General features: G+C 37.9%; 1 protein-coding gene across 6 annotated transcripts in view; it reads left to right on the top strand.

The window, feature by feature from the left end:
• Positions 1-26,495, top strand: part of nbas (NBAS subunit of NRZ tethering complex) — a 294,693-nt gene that overhangs the window by 166,366 nt on the left and 101,832 nt on the right. For 4 of the 6 annotated variants that reach the window (XM_062983871.1, XM_062983869.1, XM_062983865.1 and 1 more), the window contains 8 exons: positions 5,991-6,067; positions 8,937-9,074; positions 11,977-12,206; positions 13,542-13,652; positions 15,421-15,671; positions 16,992-17,326; positions 22,458-22,679; positions 24,538-24,740. In XM_062983871.1, coding sequence (XP_062839941.1) covers positions 5,991-6,067; positions 8,937-9,074; positions 11,977-12,206; positions 13,542-13,652; positions 15,421-15,671; positions 16,992-17,326; positions 22,458-22,679; positions 24,538-24,740 — 1,567 coding nt within the window. The other 2 variants (XM_008117349.3, XM_062983878.1) reach the window with 2 other exon arrangements.

Genomic DNA, 26,495 nt, shown 5'->3' with positions numbered 1-26,495 from the left:
CCTGCTCTCGCTAAGGGTGTGCGTTTGGCCCTTTCTTGGCTTTCCATACCGTAGTTCGACGTGACCGTAGTTTCAGTAGACTCTTGGCTGGAGTTAAACTGGATTATCAAGCAAAATAAGCCGGATTATTTTCTATTCTCGCATTTTTGCCTTTCTTGAAGCTAAAGACATTTACTTTTACCAGGGACACTGGAGTTAAGTGTTCTTAGGTTCAGAATACTATTTATTAAACTGTTGTTCCTACTTCTTGTGTGCGGCTTTTTCAAAGGGGTCTGTGTCCTGACAACTGTTATTTAAAATCTCTGAGCAATTAAAACGGAGATAAGAAATCATAAGTTCCTAAACAAGAGTCTTTGATAGTATGCTGCAACATGAATAAATGCCAAGTATTTGTCTATTCCCCTGTCTGCTAAAATCATGTCATTCACTAATCTTCCTGGCTTTCAGGAGAACTATGGTTATGGGACCAGTCCAACTTTTATGAATGCATCATATTCCACCATGTGCTCTACTGAATAAGAACTTGGTTAGGTTTTCAGGTAACATCAGCACACAGAATCACTTCAGTTTGCCGTAACAATTTCTGTGTTTGTTTTGACGTGTATTCTTAACAAGTAGCCATGCCTAGAACATGACATTCTTGGTACTTCAATTTTTAAGTGATGTGATACATAGCATAGAAACCATTACCTTGACTTTATCTTAGTTAATTGGTCATGCATGCCGTCTATAGGTTTCTGAGTCAGTGATGTACCCAGTGATATTTGGCCATTCATTTCTCTTAGCACTGTACCATTTTCCATTTAGGAATCACAATCCATAAAGGGTGCTACTTGCTTATTCTAGCCAAGATTGTCATTGACTTGTAGTTGTATTCATCACACCAGTTTTTAGTTTTCTATAACATAGGTGTTTTCTTTATAATCAGTAAATATATTATACAAGCATTACACTTCATTAAAATTAATGAAGTTGGAGTTTCTCTGTATGTTTATATTTGTGTGTGGGTGAGAGTGAGTGAGAAACTGCTTTCTTGCTATTTTGAAGATGACTTGATAAGTTGAGAGACAAGGTATAAACACAGTTTATGCCAACACACTCCATCCTTAGGCCAACTGTTCACTCCTTTCTCTGTGTGCTACAGATGAATGATAAATAATCATCATTCCTCATTGCATTAAAGGATGATAATTGAATTGAGGAAAAAATCAGACTGTTTTGTTCCAAAACTGGCAGTCATAATTTTCTAGTTTGGATATGATGGTAACCTGTGATTAATTAACCCAGAAAAGGCAATATGAAGGCAAAACATGTAACATGCTGTGGGCATCTCAGCTTGATATTTGTTTATTCAAATTTGTCCATATACTGTTTTATTCCAGGAAAAGTGAAAGAAAGTATGAAAAATGAAACAAATACTCCAAAGATTCTTAGTAGAGATTAAGTCCATTTAGGCATCACTACGTTATAGAAGGAATATAATGGGAAAGCACCATTATTGTGGTTTAGTTTGGAGTATTTCTTGCATACAGTAATCTATTTCCAAGGATATGTGTTAATATCACTTGTTTTGAGGGTGGCGTGTTTTGTTTTAACAGCCTGACTCCAAATTGTATTAGTGTGCAAGTTTTTTTGTTTTTTTTAAAAAAAAACATCTGTTCATTCAGCCAAGGCTACTAAAAGAGAAAAATCACCCTAATTAATTTTGTGTATACAATTGTACCTATATGGACATTCATAGAAGCCCAGTCGTTTATAACTGACTCAGTTTCATGTAGATAAATGTTACTTGCAGTTCTGAGAATATTGGCTCTCCAGGGAAATCAATCACCATTGACAAAGTGTGCAGGGAGACTGCTGAATTTATATGTGCAGGGTGTCTCTCTGTGACCATCATGGGCAATATTTTTTTAAAGGAATGCTTAATTCAGAAATTAATTATGTGCTATACTGAATGAGAAGCTTAACCATTCTTTTTAAACTAAAGTCTGCAGCTTAGATATAAAAAAAAAGTCTGGGGGGGGGGAAGCATTGTGCAGCATGTTGTTATCAATGAATTCCATGAAAGCCTTTTTACACATACTTAATGGAATATTCTCATCAATGAAAGTGTATACTGTGATAACAACACAAAGAATATCACATCCAAGATCTAATCTAGAAACAATCAGCATTGTTTTTAAAGGAAGAGGAGGAATTCAACATTGCAGTCCTCCTTGCCCATGAGTGAAACAAAAGTAATAGAGGAATGCAGTCTTGGTGGCCAACATTCTGCAATGTCCAGGAACCAAAAAAGAAGGCTTAACATTAAATTGTTCAATATATGTTGCCTTTAATATAGTTTTTCTTTGATACACACGTTTTGATATGTGTGAGAGAGAGAGACAGAAGGAGAGTTAATGTACTATAAAGAAGCCACATAAGGCTTGAAATCCAAGTAAGAGAAGACAATGCATGATTTGTATTAGGGGTGTATAACACTGCAGAAATCTGTTCTGTTTTCATTTTGAATTTTGCCCCCCCCCCCCCCCCCCAAATTCTGTTTTTGGGAAGATTCTTTCCAAAAAACCCAAATGGAACTCCAGATCCCCAGTTACGAATCCGAACACCCGCCCCCCCCCCAATCTCCCAGAATTCTCCCAGAAACAGAATGGGGGCACCTGAAATTCGAAATGAATTTCGCACACCTCTAATTTGTAATGTATCTCCTGTGTTACCATGGTACACTATCAGTGTCCTAGCAGGCTCATCAAGTTGACCCCTTGGAAAGAGTGAGAGGGAACACATTCTTTCTTGTTTATTTTTGTACATAGAAATAGTCCATCCCCCATGCATGATACTATGCCATAAATGGTTGAGTGGTAGTGTGCATGCTTGCAGAGTAGTTGCTACTTCTCTAATAATGATGGACATTTCCATGCAGAATAGTAATAGCAACACAGTGTAAGATAATTCCCCAATTAAAATTGAGTGCTAGGGCATGCAGAATAAATAGCTACAATAGAGTCTCGCTTATCCAACCTCCACTTATCCAGCGTTCTGTATTATCCAACACAGTCGGCCTTTTAGTAGTCAATGTTTTTGTAGTCAATGTTTTCAATACATTGCAATGTTTTGGTGCTAAATTTGTAAATACAGTAATTACTACATAACATTACCATGTATTGAACTGCTTTTTCTGTCTATTTGTTTTGTTTTGGTGCTTAATTTGTAAAATCATAATGTAATTTGATGTTTAATAGGCTTTTTCTTAGTCCTTCCTTATTGTCCAACATTTTCACTTATCCACTTATTCAGTTATGCCGGCCCGTTTATGTTGAATAAGTGAGACTCTACTGTACTTGCTTAAATGAAAGCAATCTGAGTGAATTATTTAAGCAAGCACCTGATGGTATAGCTTCATATTCTATCAGTGCTATCTAGGTTTAATGGCAAATTTGAACGAACAATGTTCCTATGGCTCTCTCCTCAGTAGATCATCCTAGACAACCCCAGCTCTGCAACATGATGCTTTCATTCCTAGGGAGCTTTTTAAAAAAAGAAAAACATTGTCATGGGGAGGAGAAGTAGCAGCTTAATCGCTGAGAGAAAGAAATCTTGACAGCTCTGTTGACACAGCCTAGCACCTTGTAGCTGTCATTTTTTTATCTGTTTTCTGAAATGAATTGTGATATCAAGATCAATATTATGTATTTTTCCCACTTTGAAGTTAGCATCAATCAATGTAAATTGTTTTCTATAATAATTTCCCAGCAGTATTAATTCTACATCATACTGAAGCTAGTATGTTAAACGTGAGATTTAAACAATTATTTATAAGTATATTTTTTATTCTGAATTTTGATATCCAAAGCACAGGGCTCACCTGTATTCATACTTTGCATTTACAGATAAGGTCTATGCAGATTTGTTTGGGTTTTTTTTTTTGAGACCAACAACAAGGCTTTCAGCCTGTAGAAATATGTTGAGGTTGTTTTGTTGTGTTTGGGGGAAACTTGTAATCACACCATAATGTCTGCCAATTTTCAGATGATGACAGTCATATATTACAGCTGGTGTAGTTCAGCTGTAACATATTCTAAGTACACTAGGGAATAAGCCCTGTTGAAGGCAGTGGCACTTATTTCTGAATGAGCATAGGGAAGATTGCACAGTTGCTTATGAATGTGTATTTTTAAAAAATCAAGTCTCAATTCTCAGGTTGTCCATAATGAAGGATTAATTCATGCAATTGATGTGTGCGAATCCCAAACGTCCCAAGCATGTTTTGCTTGAAATGTCAGCATGTATTGACAGTGCTATCAGTTTGTCAATCTGGATGCCACTTACCACTCTTCTGCAATTCCTTTATTGAAAGAAGAGTCATACAAAATTTTTACTGTTGTTTTATTCCAAAGAGGCACATAGAAATTGCAGTTCCTGACTGAGACATGCCATCTATCATAGAAATTTGGGATTTTCCAATGAGTATCTGAGAACCATAAGCCATAGTCCCAAAGGTGATCCCACACTAGGGCCTTGAGCTATATTGTAGAGAGGCTTTCTGTGGCTTAGAGTTTTCCCATATTACATTATCTGTCTTTTGTCTTTGGGAAAAATAGGGAAGCCATACTTTTAGTATCAACTTGTTGAACCAAATAGTCAACTGTTCAGACTGGTAGCAGCTTTCCAGGTTTTTAGATGATGGTTTTTCCATGTCCTTTCATAAAGTTGCAGCAATAGATCATGGAGCTTTTTACATGAATATCATGCCACAGAGCTGTGGGCCTTCTCTCAAAAAAGTTATTGGGGAACAGGAAGCATTTCTTTTGCTGAATACCAGGGGTGGGGGGAATCTGGCATGAAAACAAGAGTGTTTAATATTGTTTGGTAGCAGTAGGCTCAATTTATGATGACAGTAAGAATGGTGAACAGATATTACTGTGTGTTTCTTGTTTTTTCCTCGGTCATTTAAGAACATTGCTAATAGACATTTGATTACAATATAATTTTTTGGTTCTGTCCTGCCTAACTAGTGATAGGAAAACTTTAATGTGTAGTAGTAGAAGACTTTTTTTCTATGAATTTTTCAAATTCAGTCTACAGCATTTTCAGGAATGGTTGAAAAAGTCATTTGGCATAAATTCTGGATAACTACTGCCAGTCACTACAGATAGAGCTAAACTACATGAACCAATCAGCTCCCTATGCCCCACATTCTTCAGAAATAATGCTAAGTATCTCCAATTCTCACTATAGGAATATTTACCATCTTAGCTTGGTGGTATGTTTTCACAACATATTTCTACAGCTCCTCCATTGAAATAGGAGAATGCACATAAAATTATGGACTTACTACAAAAGGTTTGTAAAATGGCAAAAGATTTGTTGCATTCTTCGTAGGATAAAAAGTTGATTAATAATTGAATTGTGTGCTACATAAAAAGGTGATAAGAAATGCAGATGTTCAGATTGTAGGGAATGAAGTATTGTATGCTATCCTGCAGCCCATTTTTTCTAACTCTTCATAACTTATACTGTTGCTTTACTTTTACAACCAGCAGATTTAGGTGCTGTAAATCAGCATGAAATATGTTTCAGCCCTTCAGTTTAACATCTGTCACGGCTCTATTTCATCTTGTTTCGATAATGCACAAAACACTCTAGCTAGAAGTTCAGCTTAAACAGGGTTGGGGTTTAACTACACATTATCTGTTTATGGCTACACTTTAGTACTTGGTTAAATGGGTACCAGGCATATAGATCTAGAGCAGTGCTTCTCAACCTGTGGGTCCCCAGGTATTTTGGCCTACAACTCCCAGAAATCCCATCCAGTTTACCAGTTGTTAGGATTTCTGGGAGTTGAAGACCAAAACATCTGGGGAGCAACAGGCTGAGAACCACTGATCTAGAGAAATATGGTTAGTAACAAAAATACTAAACCCGGCATGTGTGACAGCCAGAGGGGTCAGTATCTCAAGGTTTCCTTTATTTTTCTATTTGTTTTGCAGTCTTGTTACAGCTGGCCAGTGAAGCATTACCAAATGATATGACTTTATCCCTTGCCTACCTCCTTGCACTGCCACAGGTATGTAAATGGCTGAGGTATGTTTTCCTCTTCTAATCTCCCACATAGTTCATTCCCATTTGAAGCATCTTCCTGAGCTTGGCATGCTTCAACTCAACAGTTGATTTTCCTTTCCAAGTGTGTTTTGAACAAACTTTGATATTCCGGAAAGGGATTGGTAAAGGAACAAACAATACTTTCTTTTAAAAAATAATTTGCTCAGACTTTTCAATCTGCCAATCCTTCTGGTTCGGTTGACAGGCATATTGAAAGGTCAGTTTCTGTCGGAGAGGAGGATTACAATTTCTAAAGCCCTGGTACTATAAGATGCCAGCAAAATATGTATATTTGAAGCTTTTTAAAAGAGGTTATCTGAAAACTTCAAGCATGTTTTTTGACATTCATATAAACAAGTGCATCTTCTAACACTGAGCTCTTTCCATTCCTTCTGAAATGAGCATCAATCTCTTTTCTAAACTTGTGTTTTATGTCAGTCTCTGTGAACCAATCCAAATCTCTTGAGCAGATTAATAGTGTATTACCAAAATACTTTATTTCAAAAAACATAAAAATGAATCTGAATATTTTAACAAAAATCAATTGAATGGGATGTAAATAATAGTAGGTGGGAGCTTCTTGTGTAAATTAACCTCAAAGATTGTCACTCTGTCTGGGGTGTGGTCTGATTGGATAATTGTGTGTTTTGTCTTGTAAAATATTCTCTCAGTTGCATCCTTCTAATGTAAAGGTATTACTCATGGTAGCTTACAATTTTATCATATTTAAACTAGACATTTCAGTTTAATGAAATAACTACATAAAATATTCAATATATGCATCAGCAGTTAAATCCAAATCATATCCTCTGTGTGCAGCATAACCCCAAAGAATCTCTAGTGTAACAGAGACAAAGACCTCTATCACTACTGTAGAAAATATTTTGCAAGTAATTATTGGTTGCATTGAGATGAATTATCTATATTATAGAGAAATACCAAATAAGACTCATATTACCTGCCCATTGTGAAGTTTAGGGGAAGATAAGATTTTTGTTACTTTTTGTAAGATCATGAAAGGATATAGCTAGGGAAGTGGATATCCACCTTTCTATAGTACAAGTGGTTCTCAACCTGTGGGTCCCCAGGTGTTTTGGCCTACAACTCCCAGAAATCCCAGCCAGTTTACCAGCTGTTCAGTTTTCTGGGAGTTGAAGGCCAAAACGTCTGGGGACCCACAGATTGAGAACCACTGCTGTAGTGCAACACTAGAGCATGCTATGTGTTCATTCCTTTCTCATTTAAAGTCATGTGGTTTGTGAATAAGGCAGCAGGTGTGAATCTAAAGTGTGCTGGGACTCATTCACACTGCCAAATTATAGCACTATTGTTCCACTTTTTAAACTGGACATTTAGAATTCTCAATTAGAATCATCTAGTGTCCCTACAGATTGTCAGTTCCAGAATTCCATAGGGTGGAACTATGGCAATTAAAATGGAATAAGAGTGCTGTATTTGTGTAGTGTGAATGGGCCCCTAATTTCAAATATCCAAACCTCCACAAAGCTTAATATTGTGTTGCATTTTTAATTATTTCATGTGAATGGAAATGGAGAGAACCCACCTTCGTCATCCCAGAGCCTCTAGAACACAAAGAGAAATATAAATTAATATTTCATTTTTTAAAGCTGGAGTCCCCAAACCAAGGCCTGCAGGCTGGATGCAGCTCCCCAAGGTCCTTTAACCATCCCTCACCCTGAACTTTGGCCTTAGAGTTGCCCTAAGTCTGAAATGATTTGAAGGTACATAACAACAATCATTATTAACCTGAATATCTCATCAGCCAAAAGCAGGCCCACACTTCCCAGTGAAATACTGAGAAGTTTATGTTGGTTAAAATTGTTCTTCATTTTAAATATTGCATTATTCTTTCATAGATAGATAGATAGATAGATAGATAGATAGATATCACTGCAAATAAGATATGTGCAGTGTGCATAGGAATTTGTTATTTTTTTTTTAAACTATAGCGCCGTACAGGGAGCACACCTCTCCTCTGCTTTGTCAGCTCCAGTGGCTGCCATTATGCTACCGAGCCCAATTCAGAGTGCTGGTTTTGGCCTAAACGGTTCTGGTCCAACTTACCTATCTGAACGTATCTCCTCCTGTGAGCCTACAAGAACTTGAAGATCATCTGGGGAGGCCCTGCTCTGGGTCCCACCTGCCTCACAAGTGCGGCTGGTGGGAACGAGAGATAGAGCCTTCTCAGTGGTGGCTCTTCAGCTGTGGAACTCCCTCCCCAGTGATATCCGGCAGGCCCCATCCCTTCTGAGTTTTAGGAAAAAGGTGAAGACCTGGCTTTGTGAGCAAGCGTTTAATGAGTGAATTGTGTTGGCTCTGACCTGGTCCGGATTAAGGTTTACGTGCAAGGTTTTGCGGATGAATGGTTTAAATATTTTATATTGTATTGTTTTAAAAGTATTTATTGTATTATGTTAAATTGTTCAATTGTTTTAATTGCTTATGTTTTATCTTTTTGTATTGTATTTGGCATTGAATCTTGCTAGACTGTGAGCCGCCCTGAGTCCCTTCGGGTGAGAAGGGCGGCATAGAAATGCTGGAAATAAATAAATAAATAAATAAATTACTCCATTCCCCCAACAGTCTGAGAGACCATGAACAGGCCCTCTGCTTAGAAAGTTTGAAGATCCCTGTTCTAAAGAGATACGTTCTTTTCAAAAATACATACTATATATACACTTCTTGATGAGCAGAATGTATTTGGTGGCATCAATGTCTCTAGATTATCATTCAAGGGCAGTTAGTGAACTAAAGACATGGCATGCTTGTCATTGTAACATGGCTGTAGCTAATTCTTTCCTCTTTCCTTTTAGGTGCTCGATGCCAACAAGTGCTTTGAAAAGCAGCCTCCTTCTGCTTTATCACTCCAGCTGGCAAGTTATTATTATAGCCTGCAGATCTATGCTCGCTTGGCACCATGTTTCAAGGATGAATGCCACCCCCTTTACAGGGTCAGTTCCTGGGATTATCCTCCCCCCCCCCACCACATTAATATGCACCATAAAAGCTATGTTATAAATCCAAAACATAAGTTAAGCCTGGTTCAGGAGCTCTAGCTTATTCCAGCCAAGCTGCATGCCACCATTTTATCTTGTGTTCTTTAAAAAAGGAAACTATTTAATGCAATGTTTGCCAAAAGAGATTATGCGCTATGAATGAATATTAATCAGCAGTTACAGCTTTTTTGTTTTTTAAATATCATCTCCATTTTAAAATGTGAGTCATGAGCTTTGCATTTTTATTCTATGCAGTATATTTACTGTTACCTGAAATTTGAAAGGCAGTCAATATAAAATTAAGGCTTTAAAAGTGATCTAGTGTCAATTATAACCCTGTCAGCTTAATTTCTGCCCCAGATAAATAATTAAAAGCATTTATTAAATCTAGAATTATTAAAAACAGAAGCATAGTCACACATACAAAGCATCAGTAAGCTAATGCTTGCAATGTCACATAGGAATTTAACATTTAACCCAGTTTTTTTTTCTAAATATCTACTGCCACTAAATTTGACTTCCTTAAATCTTGCAGTTGCCACCATGAGTTACATTCTCTGCCACAATGTAAGGGCCGTCTCCTCTCCTACTGCTGTGGCCACCCACTCTTAAGGACATATTAGATACCCTCGAGGTATCTGTGTGAGGTGGATATGTACCAAGAGTTAGGCAAATTCCCAGAAGATAGGTTTGTCCAAGACTGACCATGATAGCTAAATAGATATTCTGTATTCTGGGGCGTTATGCCTTTGAATATACAGAAAACAATAGATGGGGAGATTTTGCATGTGACTGTCTTGGAAATCTACTTCCAGAAGTATTTTTTACCCAGTGATGGAAACTGGTTTTTACTCTTTAGATGGATTATTTGGTATTATCTCACCAGACTTTTCTCATGTTTATCCTAAGAGCTTTACAATGCATAATAAGTAGGTGAGAGAATTCTATCCAAAGTTCCAGATGTCCCCAATGGTTCCTTTTTAATCCATGACAAGTTTGTTCTACAGATAATATATAGCTACATTGTGCTTTTGTTTGATTCTTGAATATATTCCAAACATTAATTGCTCACTCAGGTGCACACATTTTCTTTCTCTCCTGCTGTATTTTTTAGAAATGAGTTATTTGAATCATTACTTATGTAAATTTTGGCGTGTGTGGCAATGTCACTTGTCCTAGTTTTGATGGGTAGTTTGTAAACTACAAGAAACACCAAAATAAATGGTTCTAAAAGTTTGTCTCAGCACGCATAATGTTAATTTGCTACTTTATTGGTTAATTGCATTCATAAGCTGGCTTTCTTCCAATAACTAGGAGTCCAGGGAGGTAAGAGTATAAAATTAATAAAACAGTACCACTTGAAAAGCATAAAAAGATCAATTAAAATCTTTAAAAGCAGTTAAATCAATTAAAACAAAACAGTGGGAATGGCAGGAGTTGTCTGGATTAAAAGCCCCTTTCAGAGCAGCACTGCCTAACTGTCCAAGACTTGAATAAAAAAGTGAAGTTGGAAGTTCACATATCATGTAGCAACTCTAGCAGAGAAGTTTATGGAAAGGATATGCAGTCAAAGTAAGGATTCAGCAACCCGTCCTGTTTTGATATCGTTTCAGTAACAGATTAACTGATCTCCTATTATCTGGACAATACAGTTGTGAGATTTACTCTCCAGGCAAATAAAGGTTTCATTATATGGTTTAGGTTACATTTCTTTAGGTCAGCATCACAAAGTAGTTGCATAGGGACCATCTATACCATGCATGGACAAATTTCTAACTTGGGGGCTGCATCGTGGGCTGAAGTGGGGTGGACGGGCCGGAAGGGATGGGCTTCTCCCCAAGCCCCCTACCTGCTAGGAGGACTGGCTGTCCAGAAAAGAAGAGAGCTTTTCCCTCCTGTCATATTCACCTCTCACTTTCACTCTCTTTCATTCTCCCCACAATACCGCAATATGCTCACACCTCTCCCCTTAGAGGCTCAGCCTGTACACAAAAAGGGGTCTATGGGAGATGGGGGGTGAGGAGAAAGCTGAGAGGCAGCTGAAGAGAGGAAATCTCCCTTTCCTCCCCTTCCTCTTCTCTTTTGGAGGCAAAAAGTGAAGGAAAGACAGAAAATGTTTGGATCCCAAAAGGGTTGGCCTTGGTCAGGATGAGATGGTGGACAGGAGTGAAAAAGTGTATCTATTAGACCTCGTATTGCCTACTCCTGGTACAGAAGCCTAGAATCCTAGAGCTGGACGAGACCCCCAAGGGCAATCCAGTCCAACCCCCTGCCATGTAGGAAGGCACAATCAAAGCACTCCTGATAGCCTCTTCAGAAAAGTCTCCAGAGAAGGAGACTCCACCACACTCTGAGGCAGCCTATGCTACTCTCCAACAATTGAAAGATGGTAATTGCTACCAACTGCACCATCCTTAAGGAAGGTTGGTCATAGGCTGGACAAAAAGATCCAGACTCAGAAATTTCCATGAACATCCAATGACACAGAACGTCATATATATCACAGATCCAGTAAAAATGTTCATCTAGTAGGATTATGTTTCTTTCTAAATTTGCTTGAATATAACTCAGACCTTTGTAAATTACTCAGGAGTATAACTGCTCCTGAGTAATACTTGGAGGTGGCTTTGTGCACACAATACCCTTTTGCTAATGAAATAATGCTTGCTTTTAAAAAAGCTTTCCTTTAAAGATTTCTTCTCTTTCCATACTTTCCCACATGCATTTGCCTGGTGTGTGCATGCATATGTACATAGGTTTCCAATTTCCTTTCAGGCTGTTGAAAATAGAAGAGAATTAGAATGTCAGTTTGATTTAACAGTTGTATATTCCAATGCATCTGGAATTGATTCCACAGGCTGATCCCAAAGAATTGATACAGATGGTCACAAAGCATGTTTCACAATCCAGCAGTTTCAACTGGCCTGATGAAACAGCAACTCTGATCAAACACCTCCAGTACTACAACGAGCGACTCCTGGACTTTACTCAAGCCCAGGTTCTTCAGGGTCTTGGCAAAGGAGTGGATGTCCAGAGGTTTACAGCAGATAGTCAATACAAGAAAGAAACCATATTGGGTTTGGCAGAGTAAGTAACAGTCTGCTGTCCTTGTTTTTGTTTGCTAACTTGATATATTTAAAATGCAAACCCGTTTTTGGCAGCACTGGCCTTTAGATGGGCTTATTAGTCATCCCTCACTTTGCAAGGCAGTTGTTAATAGGATTCTTTTTCTCTCTTTATGTATTCTGGTCAGATGAAGTGCTCAGTCCAGTGCTTTGTGGATCAATAAATACACAGGATATTATTAGAGCAGAGGTTTCAAGAGCTAATTTTATACTTCACCAGAATATGGATAGCCAAATGTCTCTCCCATCTCTCCAATGGGATGTGCGTAGTCATAGAGACTCATGGGCAAACATTAGATATTTTTCACATAATGAGAAATATTATTAATATTGTTAATGCTGTCTACATTTGTTACACTTAACAAAGAATGAGAGAACTTGATATAGAGTAACAATCTAAAAATAGATATGAGACAGAAATATATTGGTTAATCTTTCTTGTATGTTGATTTAGATTTTCTCCGTGACTTTTCCTTTATTGGATAATTTCATTAAACTTGGTGGGCATGGACGATTGAAGTATCAGCACCTTTCAAATTATACTAGTGCTTGAGAATATTCACAAGAGGATTCAGATTGAAGTTCAGTTGTGACTCACAACCTGTGATAAAGTGCATCCACGTTATCTTGGGAATGAATTAAAGATGCATCAGGCTATTTTGAGATCATGTCAGGAAGAAAATAAAATAATTGAGTTTGATTAGGTCATGGTAATGGAGGAACTAACTTCAATATCAGTGTATCATTGGCATGTACATCATTGCCATATACCGTGCATCATTGCCATTTTGCTTTTCATTGCAGGATGGCCACTAAGGGTTATGTGATGGTAGGAAAAAAGGAACTATAATATTTCGTTGTTTATTTAGCATTGTTGCCATTAGTTTTTCAATTGAATATTACAACACCTTAGAATTGATGCTTGTAAGGTGATGATATATAGTTGTCTCTGCCAGTGGCTTTCAAACATTTTTCTTTGTAGTTATTTCTCCATGTGGTGGAGAATGCAACCTGAAATCTTAGAGAAAAACTGGTAGTCAAAATTGACAAGACTTGGCTAGCAGCATGAATCTTTTAACTTTGTATAAGGCCATACGTTCTTGTCTATGAACCAAAGAGTATTTCATGTTTCAAGGTTATTAGCTCACAAATTATTTAGCTGCAAAACAAGTATTGTAAATAATGCTTGGTAAAGTTCTCATGCTTAATGGGAAATAATTTATTCTGTAGATTATATTCTACTAACCCGATCAAGGGATTCTTTTGGCACTGAATGTGATATCTCCTCCTTCACCAGGACACTTGAAGAAAATGTGTACAGGATTGCTCTCTCCTTGGCACAGCGCTATAACGTCCCACTTTGGGAAGTTTACATGACACATCTGGAATTTCTTTTCAGTGACAGTGGGTAGGTATAATGGCTTATTCTACTTCATATAACTTTATTGGTGAATGTTTAGAACCTGTGAAAAGGCAAGGTGAAACTTTAGTATCATAAATTTAGGGGCAAAATAAGTAATGTCCCATGCTTACAATTCTTTCAGTAGCACTTAGTTTCATCATCTCTAGAACCTTCATGCTAGGCCAAGCTAGAGAGTTACCACCAGATAATTCAGAGAAGAGGAACATAAAGGGCTGTGCTTAGACACTTTGCCATACATATCTTTCACTTGAATTCACTTGGATGCTTGTCCCCTTCAAGAAACCATAAAATAAAAAGCTGCAGACAATTGGCTGATGTGCTAGTGCCTTCCTCACACCATCAGCCAAAAAGCTAGTTTTGCCCATGTAATGCTAACAGTAACTGGACAAATCAGTTGAATCAACAAGTTGCCAAGCAACCATACAATTTAATTAAAGGAAAAGTGTCTGCTGGGTGTTCAACCAATTATAGTGCAATAAGGAAGCTTGTCAAGTATGCTTTAGGATAAATATTGAGCAGATACCTATTACGACCCAAAAGACAGAGAGCCTATTAGCCATAGCATGCAGACTAAGGAAGAAAGGAGCAATACATGGCAAAGGGAAGGGTGCCATCTTGGACCTATGAGAGAAGATGGAAGGAGATGCATATAAAATGCTAGCAGAAGCCTATGTCATAAAAGGAGAAAATAAGCAGCAGAAGACAGAACCAGATAGAAGAATCGCTACCCATAACACATACCCATAAAATATCAATGAATTATGACTTTAGAGTGTTAGAAAGCTTGACCTATTTATTTGAAATGTTAGGAACTCAATACATCAATAAAATGTAATTTTGAGAATGTCACTCAATCATTAGTTGTTTTTCAGAAAAAAATATGTTTTTAAGATACACTATGACTGTCTCAGATAGGCGTTTACCCTGTAACCCCTCCATAAAAAACCCTATCTTTTTTAAAAAAAATTAATAGCATTTTACAGTATAACAATAAAGCCAACAAAGAAGCGAAACACATATCGTGTAGTAATAATAAAATAACTATACTATAAAAAGTAAAAGAGGAAAGAGAGGAAAAAATAGAAAAAAGAAAAGAAAAAGAGCGAAAAAAGAATTTAAAAAAGAACAATATATGTATATATGGCTTCCGTTCTACCTTCCATTTAAATCTCTTTGTCCATTTCTATACTAAACATATTATTTCCCTTTTGTTCCTTTCTCCAGTTTTTTCTCTATTCTCTTATATTTGATAGTTCATCTTTAAATGCTCACCAGCCTGCGCTTGGGCTGTGGTGCAGGCTGGTGAGCAGCCAGCTGCAGCCAGCTACAACAAATCACTCTGACCAAGAGGTCATGAGTTTGAGGCCAGCTCGGAGCCTGCGTTTGTCTCTGTCTTTGTTCTATGTTAAGGCACTGAATATATGCCTTATATGTGTAATGTGATTCGCCCTGAGTCCCCTTCGGGGTGAGAAGAGCGGAATAGAAATACTGCAAATAAATAAATAAATAAATAGTTGTCGACTATAAAACAGTCCGTCATTTTTACTCCTCAGCCAGTATTCGTTTCTTTTATTTTTTTTAACAAAAATGTTATTCATAAAAAACCCATCTTATATAAGCGTCATCATACCAAGATCTAGTGACAATTCTAAATGTGCTATCATGAAAATGAACACTCATGGACTTTTTTAAAAAGTGGTTTCATTCTTTATAGTTACCATGCATGTTTTCTTTTTCTTTTTTTCTTTGCCAGTTTAGCTACAGCTGCTATAGAAGATAGAGCACAAAATCTTGGCTTATTTGAGACTTTGAAAACAATCCCCGAGGCCTTTCATGACCACATGGCTAAATATGTTTACCCTACGATTGAAGGCAGAGATCACCAACGTTTGCTGTATTATTTCACGCTTCTTGAGAACTGTGCTTCTCCTGAATTTGTGAAGCATACTGTCAAATCTGAAACACACATACGTCTGCTGAAAAAATTTAAGGCAGTTGCGCCAGGTATGTGGTGTTGTCATTTTGTCTCTTACATTTTATCTACAGCAATGGTGGGCAAAGGGTGACCCTCAAAGCTCTCTCTCTCTCTCTCTCTCTCTCTCTCTCTCTCTCTCTCTCTCTCTCTCTCTCTCTATATATATATATATATATATATATATATATATATATATATATATAATTATTCCACTTCTCTCCCAAAAAAGATCTCAACATGCCCCACAATACCCTTTTTAATGTTTCTCAAAGGACCCCTGGGAGAGTTAATGCAAGCTCTTCTATAGTCTAGCATTGGCCTGATGGCTCCGTCAACCCTTCATTATCTATAATTGCACCTTCAAATAGTGAAAACACTGAGGCTACAATTCTTCACATTCACAGCTTCACTAGTAACAGGGGTCTGTATTTATAAGTTAACATGCATAGGTTCTAAACCTCTATACTAAGATATCACAACTGTGTACCTTTAGTAAAGAGGGTTATCCCAATACTACAGCTGACTGATCCCCACTACAAATATACATGTTGAAAAAATTATGAGAAATTGATGGGTTTAGTTTTACTTGTTGGATTAGGGGGTTTAGGTATATGTAACTTGGAGAAGAGAACATTGAGAGGCGACATGCTAGCCACGTTTAAATATTTTAAGAGATGTGCTGTTGAAGATGGAGCAAGATTATTTTCTGTTGCTCTGGAGACTAGAACACTAACCAATGAATTCAAATTGAAAGAAAAGAGATTCCACCTGAAAATTATAAGAAACTTATTTAGTGTGAGAACAGTTCAATGGAGAAATAGACTGCCTCAGAAGGTGGTAGATTCTCCATCTTTGAAGGTCTTTAAACAGAAGTTGGCTAGACATCTTTGAGAAGTGCTTTGATCATGTATTTGTGATGTCAGGGGGTTGGATCAGTTAGGGCTTGCATCCCTTCCAGTGTTATGATTCTATGCTGCTGGTGTGCACTGAATAGGACTATGAAGAATGCTCATTAATCCTCCATGAAAGAAAGTTGTCTTGTTACTCTAGAAACCAAAAAGGGATTGGGGGTTCGTGGTTCTTTGCACTTTTGGACTTCATTGGAGACAATCTGTTTGCACAAAAATAAACTTGGTTTTTATTATCATGCTTTGTCTGTCTTGGGATAGTAGTTGTGAAGGTTTATGAAATTATAACATAGAATGTATCTAAATACAACAGTGGTAGGATTTTGACACCCATAAATAGTGCCTAATTTCATTGCAGGTTCAGTAATTGTAATATGCACACAGATATTTAACAAAAGATATAGTATTAAGTATTCTTGTACATATATTTTCCCCCAATAGGTCTTAATTACAAAAAGTTAATGGAAGAAAATGTGAATCCCCTGGCTGCTTTAGAGCCCATACTCACAAGCCAGAATGTCCTTTCTATTTCCAAGCTTGCTTCTAAAATTCCAGAAAAAGAAGGAGGGATGCTTTCCCCAAGTTCTGTCTATGCCATCTGGATTAAAAAACTCTTCTGGATTGGGGATCCCCATCTCATTAAAAAAGCTCCAGAAACCATTGCTGAATGGTTGCATGCCTATGACATCTGTGCCAAGTACTTTGATAGACTTTACCCAGGAGATATTATCAATTTCATGGATGAAATTACTTTTTCCTCCAAAGCTGTCACCAAGGTAAGTATACTTTTACAACTGCATTGCGAAAATCTCAGTATTTCATTTAAAATTCTAAGTCTTAGCTTCTCTTGTAGATGTATAGTAAAACTGGACTTTTCCGAAGCCATCTAGTGTTGTATGAACAGATTTCTTCCATCACTCCTGCTTCCACAAAAAGCTAGGACTAGTACTTCCCACCACAGAATGAAGAACATCTAAAGACAAAGAAAAAACTAAATTATTTGGTTTCAAAGTGGGGGGGGGGGGTTGAAATCCCAAAACAGGAAGACAGTCTGATCGAGCGGAGTCTAGTTCCATCATGGGGACCCTGGTGAACAGCAGCTGTGACAAAGGACTGCTTGGATCAGCGCAGGGAATTCAGTTAACTTTATTTTATCTTGAGCTTTATTGTTGCATAAAGGCTGCGTAAAAAGAATGGACCAGGGCCCTGGAATTGTTACTGGTCCTTGGGTCTTTCTATGTAGCAGACTTTCTTTTGTTTTCAGCGTAATTGCAGAGATATATCATTATAACAATCTTCCCTTTAAAAATACTCCATGTTCTCCGCATTTACCGGCATGGATATTTCAAAAAATTCTGAATAATTGTTTGGGATTTCTTATTGATTCATTGCAGCTCAAGACTAATTTGTGTGTGTTTGTGTGTGTGTGTGTGTGTGTGTGTGTGTGTTTGTAGTTCCTCATGCTGTCACCATCTACCTCTTTCTAGTGAAATAATGTACTAAATAAGAAACCCAACAAGATACATGTGCATGATTTTTAAGAAATTCATCTGCTAAGCTTACCTATTAGCAAGACTGGACTAAATATGACACCATTTTTTTCAGGTACAGCAGCCTTTTAGAGCTGCCCTCCAGATGTTTTAGATTGCAACACCCATCATTCCAATTGTCATTCTGGTTAGCAGTGCCAGTTGGAGTTAATGGTAGTTGTAGTCCAGTACATTTGGATGTTACCACATCGAGAAAGTTTAAATAACGGAGATAAAAATCACACCATAATTACAGAATGGTGTGATTTTTTTCTTCATTATTTATTTTTCATAGAGAGCTTCTTTTGATATGAAGCATGACAGTGAAATTTCATTCCAGTTAGTTGTCTTGCTTCTTATGCAAAATAATGCAGTATATTTGACCTTTCAAACCCATTTCAGATAGTGGGAATAGAAGATACCTTTGTGCTTCAAAAACCACTTTGAAAGAAGGAAGATTGCTTTTCACGTATTTACAAAAAGGCAGAGGATGTTAATACTGTACAATATCACAGTGGCACAGTTGATCATTCTTCTGAAATGAATGTACAATTAAACTAGCATTGTCTTGTCCAAGGATTCTTCCTTTAATGGTATAATCTTTGCTTGCAAGATCATTTTCACCTCAAAGGATGCCAAAAGTTTTTCTTTCATCCGACAAAATAAAAAAAAAAACCTATAGCCATAATGCTGCCATCTGCATCAATTTTTTCAGAGGTTTCACAATTTTAATGCATTAAAAGGGATCAGAGTGAAGATCATTGTACTAACAAAGTAATAGATATGCTAATCAGGTTATTTTGCATAACATTAAAAAAAAACAACCCACAACTTCTCTATAGGTAGGAGGATGTGGTCAAGAGCCTCCCTGAGCAAAATTCTGTTCATAGAAACATTTTGCTGTTTTGTGGATTTAGGGACACATTCAACACCTGGAACGTTTTAGGACTACATCTTCTTCATTGTCAACCCCCTCTTCTATTGAGGGTTTTATTGTCCAAATGCAATGCATATGGTTCATGTTACTGGCCATTCTGTCATATTTTCAAGTATTTTCATCCCAATGTCATTTTTAAGGCTTTTACAACCTCTCCCTCCCCACCCCCCTTTAAACCAATAAATATCCAGACTCCCTATTCCAGTTAGACTTGTGCACGGATTCCGTTTCCTTCTGTACATCCTGGAGCCCATAATGGTAAAGGCCCTCCTGGTACAAGAGAAGAAAGTGTGTGTACTTGCCTCTCCTTTAGAGTAGAACAGCTTTAAGAATCATTAAATATGGTCTCCTCTACAAACAGGAGGAAAGGGTCCAGAAATTTAAGAGTGGTAGCTCTGATGCTTTTTTGAATCCAGGTCTTAATGAATGATATTGAAGTGGAGCCTGTGGGAAGTCCCCCCCCCCCCCCCATATATTGAGCTGGATGGGTACTTTCTTAACTTCGTTGCTGACACCGAGGCTCCCTTGAAGGGAAGTAAGAAAAGGCTCGAAGGGGAAAGGGGAGCCTTGTAAGTTCCCCATTGCCGGCAATGGTCCGAAAGATCAATTTTTCGGATGCAGAACAAATACACCCATTCAGCAGCACTCCCATTTTTGGGAGGTGCAGGACAACAGATATGGGAAGGGTTCCGTTATCCGGCAAGCGGAAACGGATAGTGGTTCACCCGAAATGTACAGGTCTAATTCCAGTACCTTCCTGCCTTATAGAAGCTGGAGGAAAGTGCTTCTTGTCTTGAAGAAAGTGATATAGAGGCTGAGGAGAAAGGTGCAAAAAGCTCAAGGGAAGCACACCTCCCCAGAGGCCTGGAGGAACATTATGAGCCATTCTGGGACAAAAAAAATTAATATTAAAAATTAGCTTCTCTCTCAATGGTCAGTAGTACCCGGGATTGGGGGTAATGTACTAGACAGAAAGCCTTCATCCCCATGTACATGAAAGCTACGTGTTTTCCTATTCCTGCTGTAGAAATCTCTGAGGATTACTCTTTGACTTATATTAAGCTAACTATAAGGAATAATGCTTTGTAACATTATTTGATCTCTTGGGCCCCTTCTACACTGCCATATAGAATCCAGATTATCTGCTTTGAACTGGATTATATGACAGTGTAGGCTCAAGAAAACATGTCAGCTGAAATTGTTTATTTTGTGGAATTTAACATTTTGCCTAAAGATAATTTTGTATTGTGTGGGATTAATACTAGATTTGTATTCTTTTGCACTAGTTGTTAAATGCAGAACTGTAAAGATACATTTAGTTGTTAACAGATAAACTCACAATAGTGTACCCATTCCTGCTGCAGACAGTTAAGGTTACAAAGTCCAGGTGATCTTAAACAAATACTTTGTCATACAAGTTGGATTTTTTAAATCCAAGATGCTTGGGGCCAGAGGTGTTTTTGGATTTTTTAATTTATTTTGGGGAACATGTATTTGTAAATGAAAGATGGGAGGAAAGAGTTAGTCATATCTCTAATGACCACTGATCCCCTCCCCAAGAGCCCCCAATCTACCTCTGCCAGAAATTCAATGGGGCAGAGTGAAGAGGGGGAAGAGAGTAAGATTTTGCTCAAACAAAGCCCCTGCAAAAGCGGACATTGCAAACACTTCCTGGCCTGACAGCACATTTTCTACCTTTTTAGCAAGGTAGTTTGGAAGGGAATATTTTCATCCTCTTTGGGATAGATACAGGTGGCAGCCAATGAAGTTATTCCATGTTTGCCCTCACATCCCACTTCCAAGGAACCAACCTCACCATGTACCTCTGTTGGTGAGTGCTGTATGCAGAGGCGGTCCAACCATAAGGCGAAATAGGCATTTGCCTGTGGCACCATTGTCCCAGGGGCACCATCGTCCTGGGAGGAGGGCACCACTCTCCACCTCCTTCTCTTTCGGGCCTTCCAGCGGCCGCGCTGGGCCTTCCGGCCAGCGCAGACCCACCTTTGCACCACACAAGCCCACCTTTGGGGCCTTCAGAGATTGTGAGGTCTGTAGGAACTTGGAAGCTAGGTATGTGGGGTTTATATATCTGTAGAAGGTCCAGGGTGGGAGAAAGAACTTTTCTTTGAAGCAGGTGTGAATGTTGTAATTAATCACCTTGATTAGCATTTAATGGCCCTGTGGCTTCAAGGCCTGGCTTCTTCTTGCCTGGGAGAATCTTTTTTTGGGAGGAGTTAGCTGTCCCTGATTGTTTACTGTCTGGATTTCTTCTGTTTTCAGAGTGTTGTTCTTTATGTATTGTCCTGATTTTAGAGGGTTTTTTTTTAATACTGAGGGCTATCTGGGTTATCTAAGTCCACACTGCCCTATATCCCTGTTCAATGTTTAGTGCTAAATTTGCAAATATAGTAATTCCTACATAACATTACCATGTATTGAACTGCTTTTTCTATTGATTTGTTGTAAAACATGATGTTTTGTTGCTTAATTTTTAAAATCATAATGTAATTTGATGTTTTATAGGCTTTTCCTTTATACTTCCTTATTATCCAACATTTTTGCTTATCCAACGCTTTTATTTTTCAGTGATTGGTTTGGGGGGGGGGGCAAAATTCTGTTCGCCTACACTTGAAAAATACCTAGGGCTGGCTCTGGCTGTATGTGTGGCAAACCCCCTTTCTCCAGGGAAATGTCTAGTGACAAAACACTTTAGTTTTTGGACTTTTTCAGATTTCTGTCCATAGCGTCTTAATGTTTCATTTCTCTGGCCACAATCTCAACTACATGCGCTTGTCATAGCAAGATGTTTTTCATTTTTTCCCTTTTGAAAACCCCCCAGTAATTTGAGAGGTGGAAGAGTCTTTTGCATACAATCATAGGACCTTAAGGAGAATCACATTGTGTAGTTGCTTGAGAACCATTGTGTGTTTTTGTGATAGATTCATGAGAAACAAAATGGAAATGTTCAGGCCTCCTGTTGCCTCTGTATTTGTTTTGCACCCTTTTTGAACCATAAATACAAGATGAATCAAAATTCTTTCCCATAAAAATGGAAAACCTCCAGCTGATAACTTCAAAGAAATTTGTTGAACAATGTGAAGAATATAAAGTTGCTCTTCTAGATTGCTACAGGCTATTATGCTTTAGGAGTGTGTTTGTGTATGTTTAAGGAGGAACTTTTAAAGTTAGATGATGGAATCAGTTAATACGAGCGTGAAAAAAATGAGCTGGTGTGAGATTACAACTTGAAAGGGAAGGTTCTTTTAAAGTGACAACACTCATTTTCTGTTGTATTAATACATTCTTGTTCTTTACAAGCCAAAAAAAATCTTAATCAGTATACATTGCTCAGCTACTCCTTGATTCATATGCATACAGGCACTCCTTATATTGCATATGCCAATGGCAATTTATGATGAGATGAACATTATCTTTTCTCAGCTGTCAGTTGATTCCCGAGTAGGGATGACAAAGAAAGCTATTAAGTCAGTGAAACATGTTGCTGAGAAATCTGGAAAAAGAACAACTGAGGGGGACAACGTGGAAGGCGTGGTTGATGGGCAAATATCTTATGAAGATGCTATGAATCATCTGCAGCAGTCTCTTGCACATCTGGAAACACTTAACCATAGTTTTATTTCTTACCTGAAAAACAGTGATCAGGTAAATATTTACACTATACAAATCAATGCTATGCTTGATAAATCTCCAATTGTACATCTGCAATTATTGCTGTATTTTAATGTGTTACTCCCTAATTCTCTTTAACTCACTTTGTTTTTATTGGCTGATGTTTATAGCCATCATCAAAAATATAATCTAGGAGTTCAAATAATATAGGTGGAAGGATCTTTCATTTATCTTTAAAGGCTGTAGACATACATAAGATGGCTGTGCTAGGATTCTGCCAGAAGAGCTCCCTTGAACTTTAAGATGTCTGTTACAAATTGTAGAAGGCTTCTAATTTAGGAAAGCTGTTCACCAGTAGGAAAAGGAAATCTTCATGGATTTTTCCTTCCCAGAAAATCTATTCCAGTGGTTTACTAAGGAAATGCATACTGATGACTATTGTCACGCCCAAGGCTACGGAGCACCAAGAACCATACACGGAGGCCAATAAACTATCTAATATCTTTATTAAGGAAATATATAAGAATAATAAAAGCAAGTAGAAAATATAGTCCAGAAGCAGACCTTTCAAATGAGGTCAAATATAGTCCAGAAATAGTTTGTCCAATAAATGATATTAGAGTTCAAAGTTAAATCCCAAACCGAAACACACACTATTGCCAAGCAATAGTGTGGGGAAACGTCCAGGGTCTTTCAGGGTCCAAGGTAAAAATCCACAACAAGGTACAAGGCAAGACTTGATTCTTGGAGCAAGGTCCGTGGCTAAGAGCAAAGCGAGGCAATTCTTGAATACTTGGAAAGACAAGGCAGTTCTTGAATACTTGGATTGGCAAGGCAAGGAAGCTGGGTTTGCGGACTTGCGAAGTCCTCACTAGACTGGGACACCAAATCACTCCTGAAGCTGCTCTGTTGACTCCGCACGGATCCAACCGTGCCAGGCACCTATATCTGGGTCTCGTTTTCCTGCCAAACAGGTGTCCAGCGTTCTCTTTCCCTAGAGAATGGAAAACGAAACCCAGTTTTCTCCAGATGTGAGACTCCCTAGATTTTCCCAAGGGAAGCATGGCTAATCAGTGTCTTGATTAGCTGCGATTCTCAGACTCCTGCGAATCTGCTCCCTTTCTCTCCTTTCCGCAGTATAGGACTGTCTCCTGGCAAAAGGAGGCGAGGATTGCTCAAGGTCTTTTTTAATTGCTTCTTGGGCAAAAACATCAACATCGGGCATCTGAAAGGATTCCGGCTGTTGTTGATCCGGAGAAAACCCCATGTTTTCATCCTCATCTGCCACAGGGACACTAGGAGCGGGACTACAAGGCCCATGAGTCATCACAACTATGGAGGGAAGGAAGGAATTGGCAGCACATCCTCTCTCTCTCTATCTGCAAAGGGGAATGGTCTAAGCAAAATTCCACTGTAGAATGTTCCCACCAATATGATCATGAATGGTCCCTATAGTATTATATACAGTATTTGATGATTGGGGGAATTTTGTACTTACTTTTCAAATAACTGATTAGCTTACACTAAAAATAGTATAAAAATACTATATAAAATATAATATAAAAATAGTATATAGTTATAAAAATATGGCTTCAGAATTACTGATTAAAAGGGCAAATATACAAACACATAAAGAGAGATATGGCAACATGAATAGTTTTAAAACAGCATGATATGATTTGTTCATAAAATTCATTTATGCAGAGGTGGGAATAATAGCTTCTATTATGATTTGTTAATGCTCAGTTCAAAGTGCTTTGCTTTCAGTGTTTGGGAAAAAGTCCTTTCACATGTCTTGGTTATACTGAAACCTGAGCTTTTGATGAATGTCGAATTCTTCCAGGTCAAAGTGCTTTATACTATTATATATTTAAACTACCTCTCCTTTTAGAATCTTCTACAGCAGTATGGATACCAGTATGATTTATCTCGATCAGAGAAAACAAAAATCAATGAACAGGCTGTAACTATGTGTGTAGATGGTCAGCCCCTAGATATGATACAGAAGTTACTGGATGTGGCTGTGGGTGATCTGGGATTCTCATCTAGAGATATTGTACAAACAGCTGTAAGCAAAGTGGTAGGTGCTTTGAGGTAAGTTGAATAACCCATTTTTAAACTTTTCAGACTATAATAATAATACTTTATTTCTAGACTGCCCTCTCTACCCGAAGGCACCTAAGGCAGTTTACTGACACACAACAAAAAGGCAATCAATCAATGCCTCAAATGAGTACAAACACATCAAAATAATACAAGATAATGCACAGTAACAACAGTAAACAACAAAAAATTAAGCATTGAGATGAAAATAATAAAAACCAATCCAATAAGACATAGTAAACTGAAACATCATAATATCCAATGTAATAAGGGCAATTATCTAATTCATTACTTGGGGGAGGTTACAAAGAATTAAATCTTTCCTTGCAATAAAATCTTTCTTGCTATAGAAATCTCTTATTTCAGGGGCTAGTTATTTTCTTTTCATACTAGTTTAGAGAGAACAGCTATCTAGAAATCTCTGGGTTCTCCAATGTTATGGTAAACAGTAGCTAACCATAGAGTTATGCTGGAATACTTTGAAATAGAATTATGTTATCTCAGGTTAAAAAATAGCTAAAAGACATGTATTCAGACATAGAAGACACCGTGGTACATTACATTCCCATGCCAGACAAAGCACAGTTAAGATGTACCTTCTATTAGGGGGAGTAGAAGTAATGCAAATATTGTTGTCCCTCCCCTGTGGCAAGGGTTTTGGCACAGACACACACTCCTCGCAAAAGTTGAAAATGTGAATATCTCTGGGGAAGAGGAAGAGGTATGGAGCCCGCATGCCATTTTACTTTCCCTGCAGATCCAGCTTCTTTTCGTCTTTCTGTGTCTCATGAGTATCTGTTTTGCCAGGGCAGAGAAAGGGAGATACAGAGGGAAACAAAAATGCATGGCAAACCAGAAGAGGAGAAAGAACCAGCCCCACTCATGCCCACAAAGTTACTTTCCCTGTAATTTAGGCTCATTTTCCTCTTCCTGTGGGTTCCCCTGGTATTTCTTCAGGTAAGAAATAGAACTGTGATGTGCAAAAGACTTCAGATGACCTTCTTTCCTTTGCCTGGGCAAAACAAACTTCCACCACATAGGAAAGGAAGAAGAACTGGATCCACGAGAAATGAAATGGCATGTAGGGCCTGCAACTCCTTTTCCTCCATTCGTTTTCTAAACACCCCCCCCCCCCCCGCCGCCGCCACCACCACTGCTCATCTCCTAAGGACAAGATGGTCATGTGAATGTTCAACAAGCATCCTGACATTGGTAGGCGAAGGCAGCAAATAATAAAAAGTGCAGGTACAAAAATCTATAAAAATGGAGGGGTGATATTAGTAACAATTCCCTCCAAGAATAACACTATGTAACAAAATTTGAAAAAAAAAATGTTCCTGGTTTGAAAGTGTTATTTCCTGTTTAGTTGTGCGGTACTTACGTTGAAAGTAGTTGTTATGCTCCAGAAACTTTATTTTTGTGGCTGAAGGTAATGCGATTATATCTTTCAGTCTAGGCACTTTGTAATTTTCCTTACTGAAAATATGCGATTTTAAACCTTTCAGTGTACTGATCACGAAAACAAAGTTCTGCAATTTAATAAACTTTGTCCACGTTTTTATGATAGAACCAATTAGGAAATGATATTTTTATAACTCAGGAAGAAAAATTGTGTTACATAGTGTAATGGAATTGATATTCCAATCTTTCCATTGAGACATGCTATGCTTAAACAATCCATATGCCATCTTCTCAATTTCTGCCACTTACTGGAAACATGCTATGCTGAGGCAATCCATACATCAT

The sequence above is a fragment of the Anolis carolinensis genome, chromosome 1 (assembly GCF_035594765.1).
Source record: "Anolis carolinensis isolate JA03-04 chromosome 1, rAnoCar3.1.pri, whole genome shotgun sequence".
NCBI lineage: Eukaryota > Metazoa > Chordata > Lepidosauria > Squamata > Dactyloidae > Anolis > Anolis carolinensis.
Note: the sequence above shows the minus strand (reverse complement) of the source record. Positions and strands in the feature narration are given on the sequence as shown.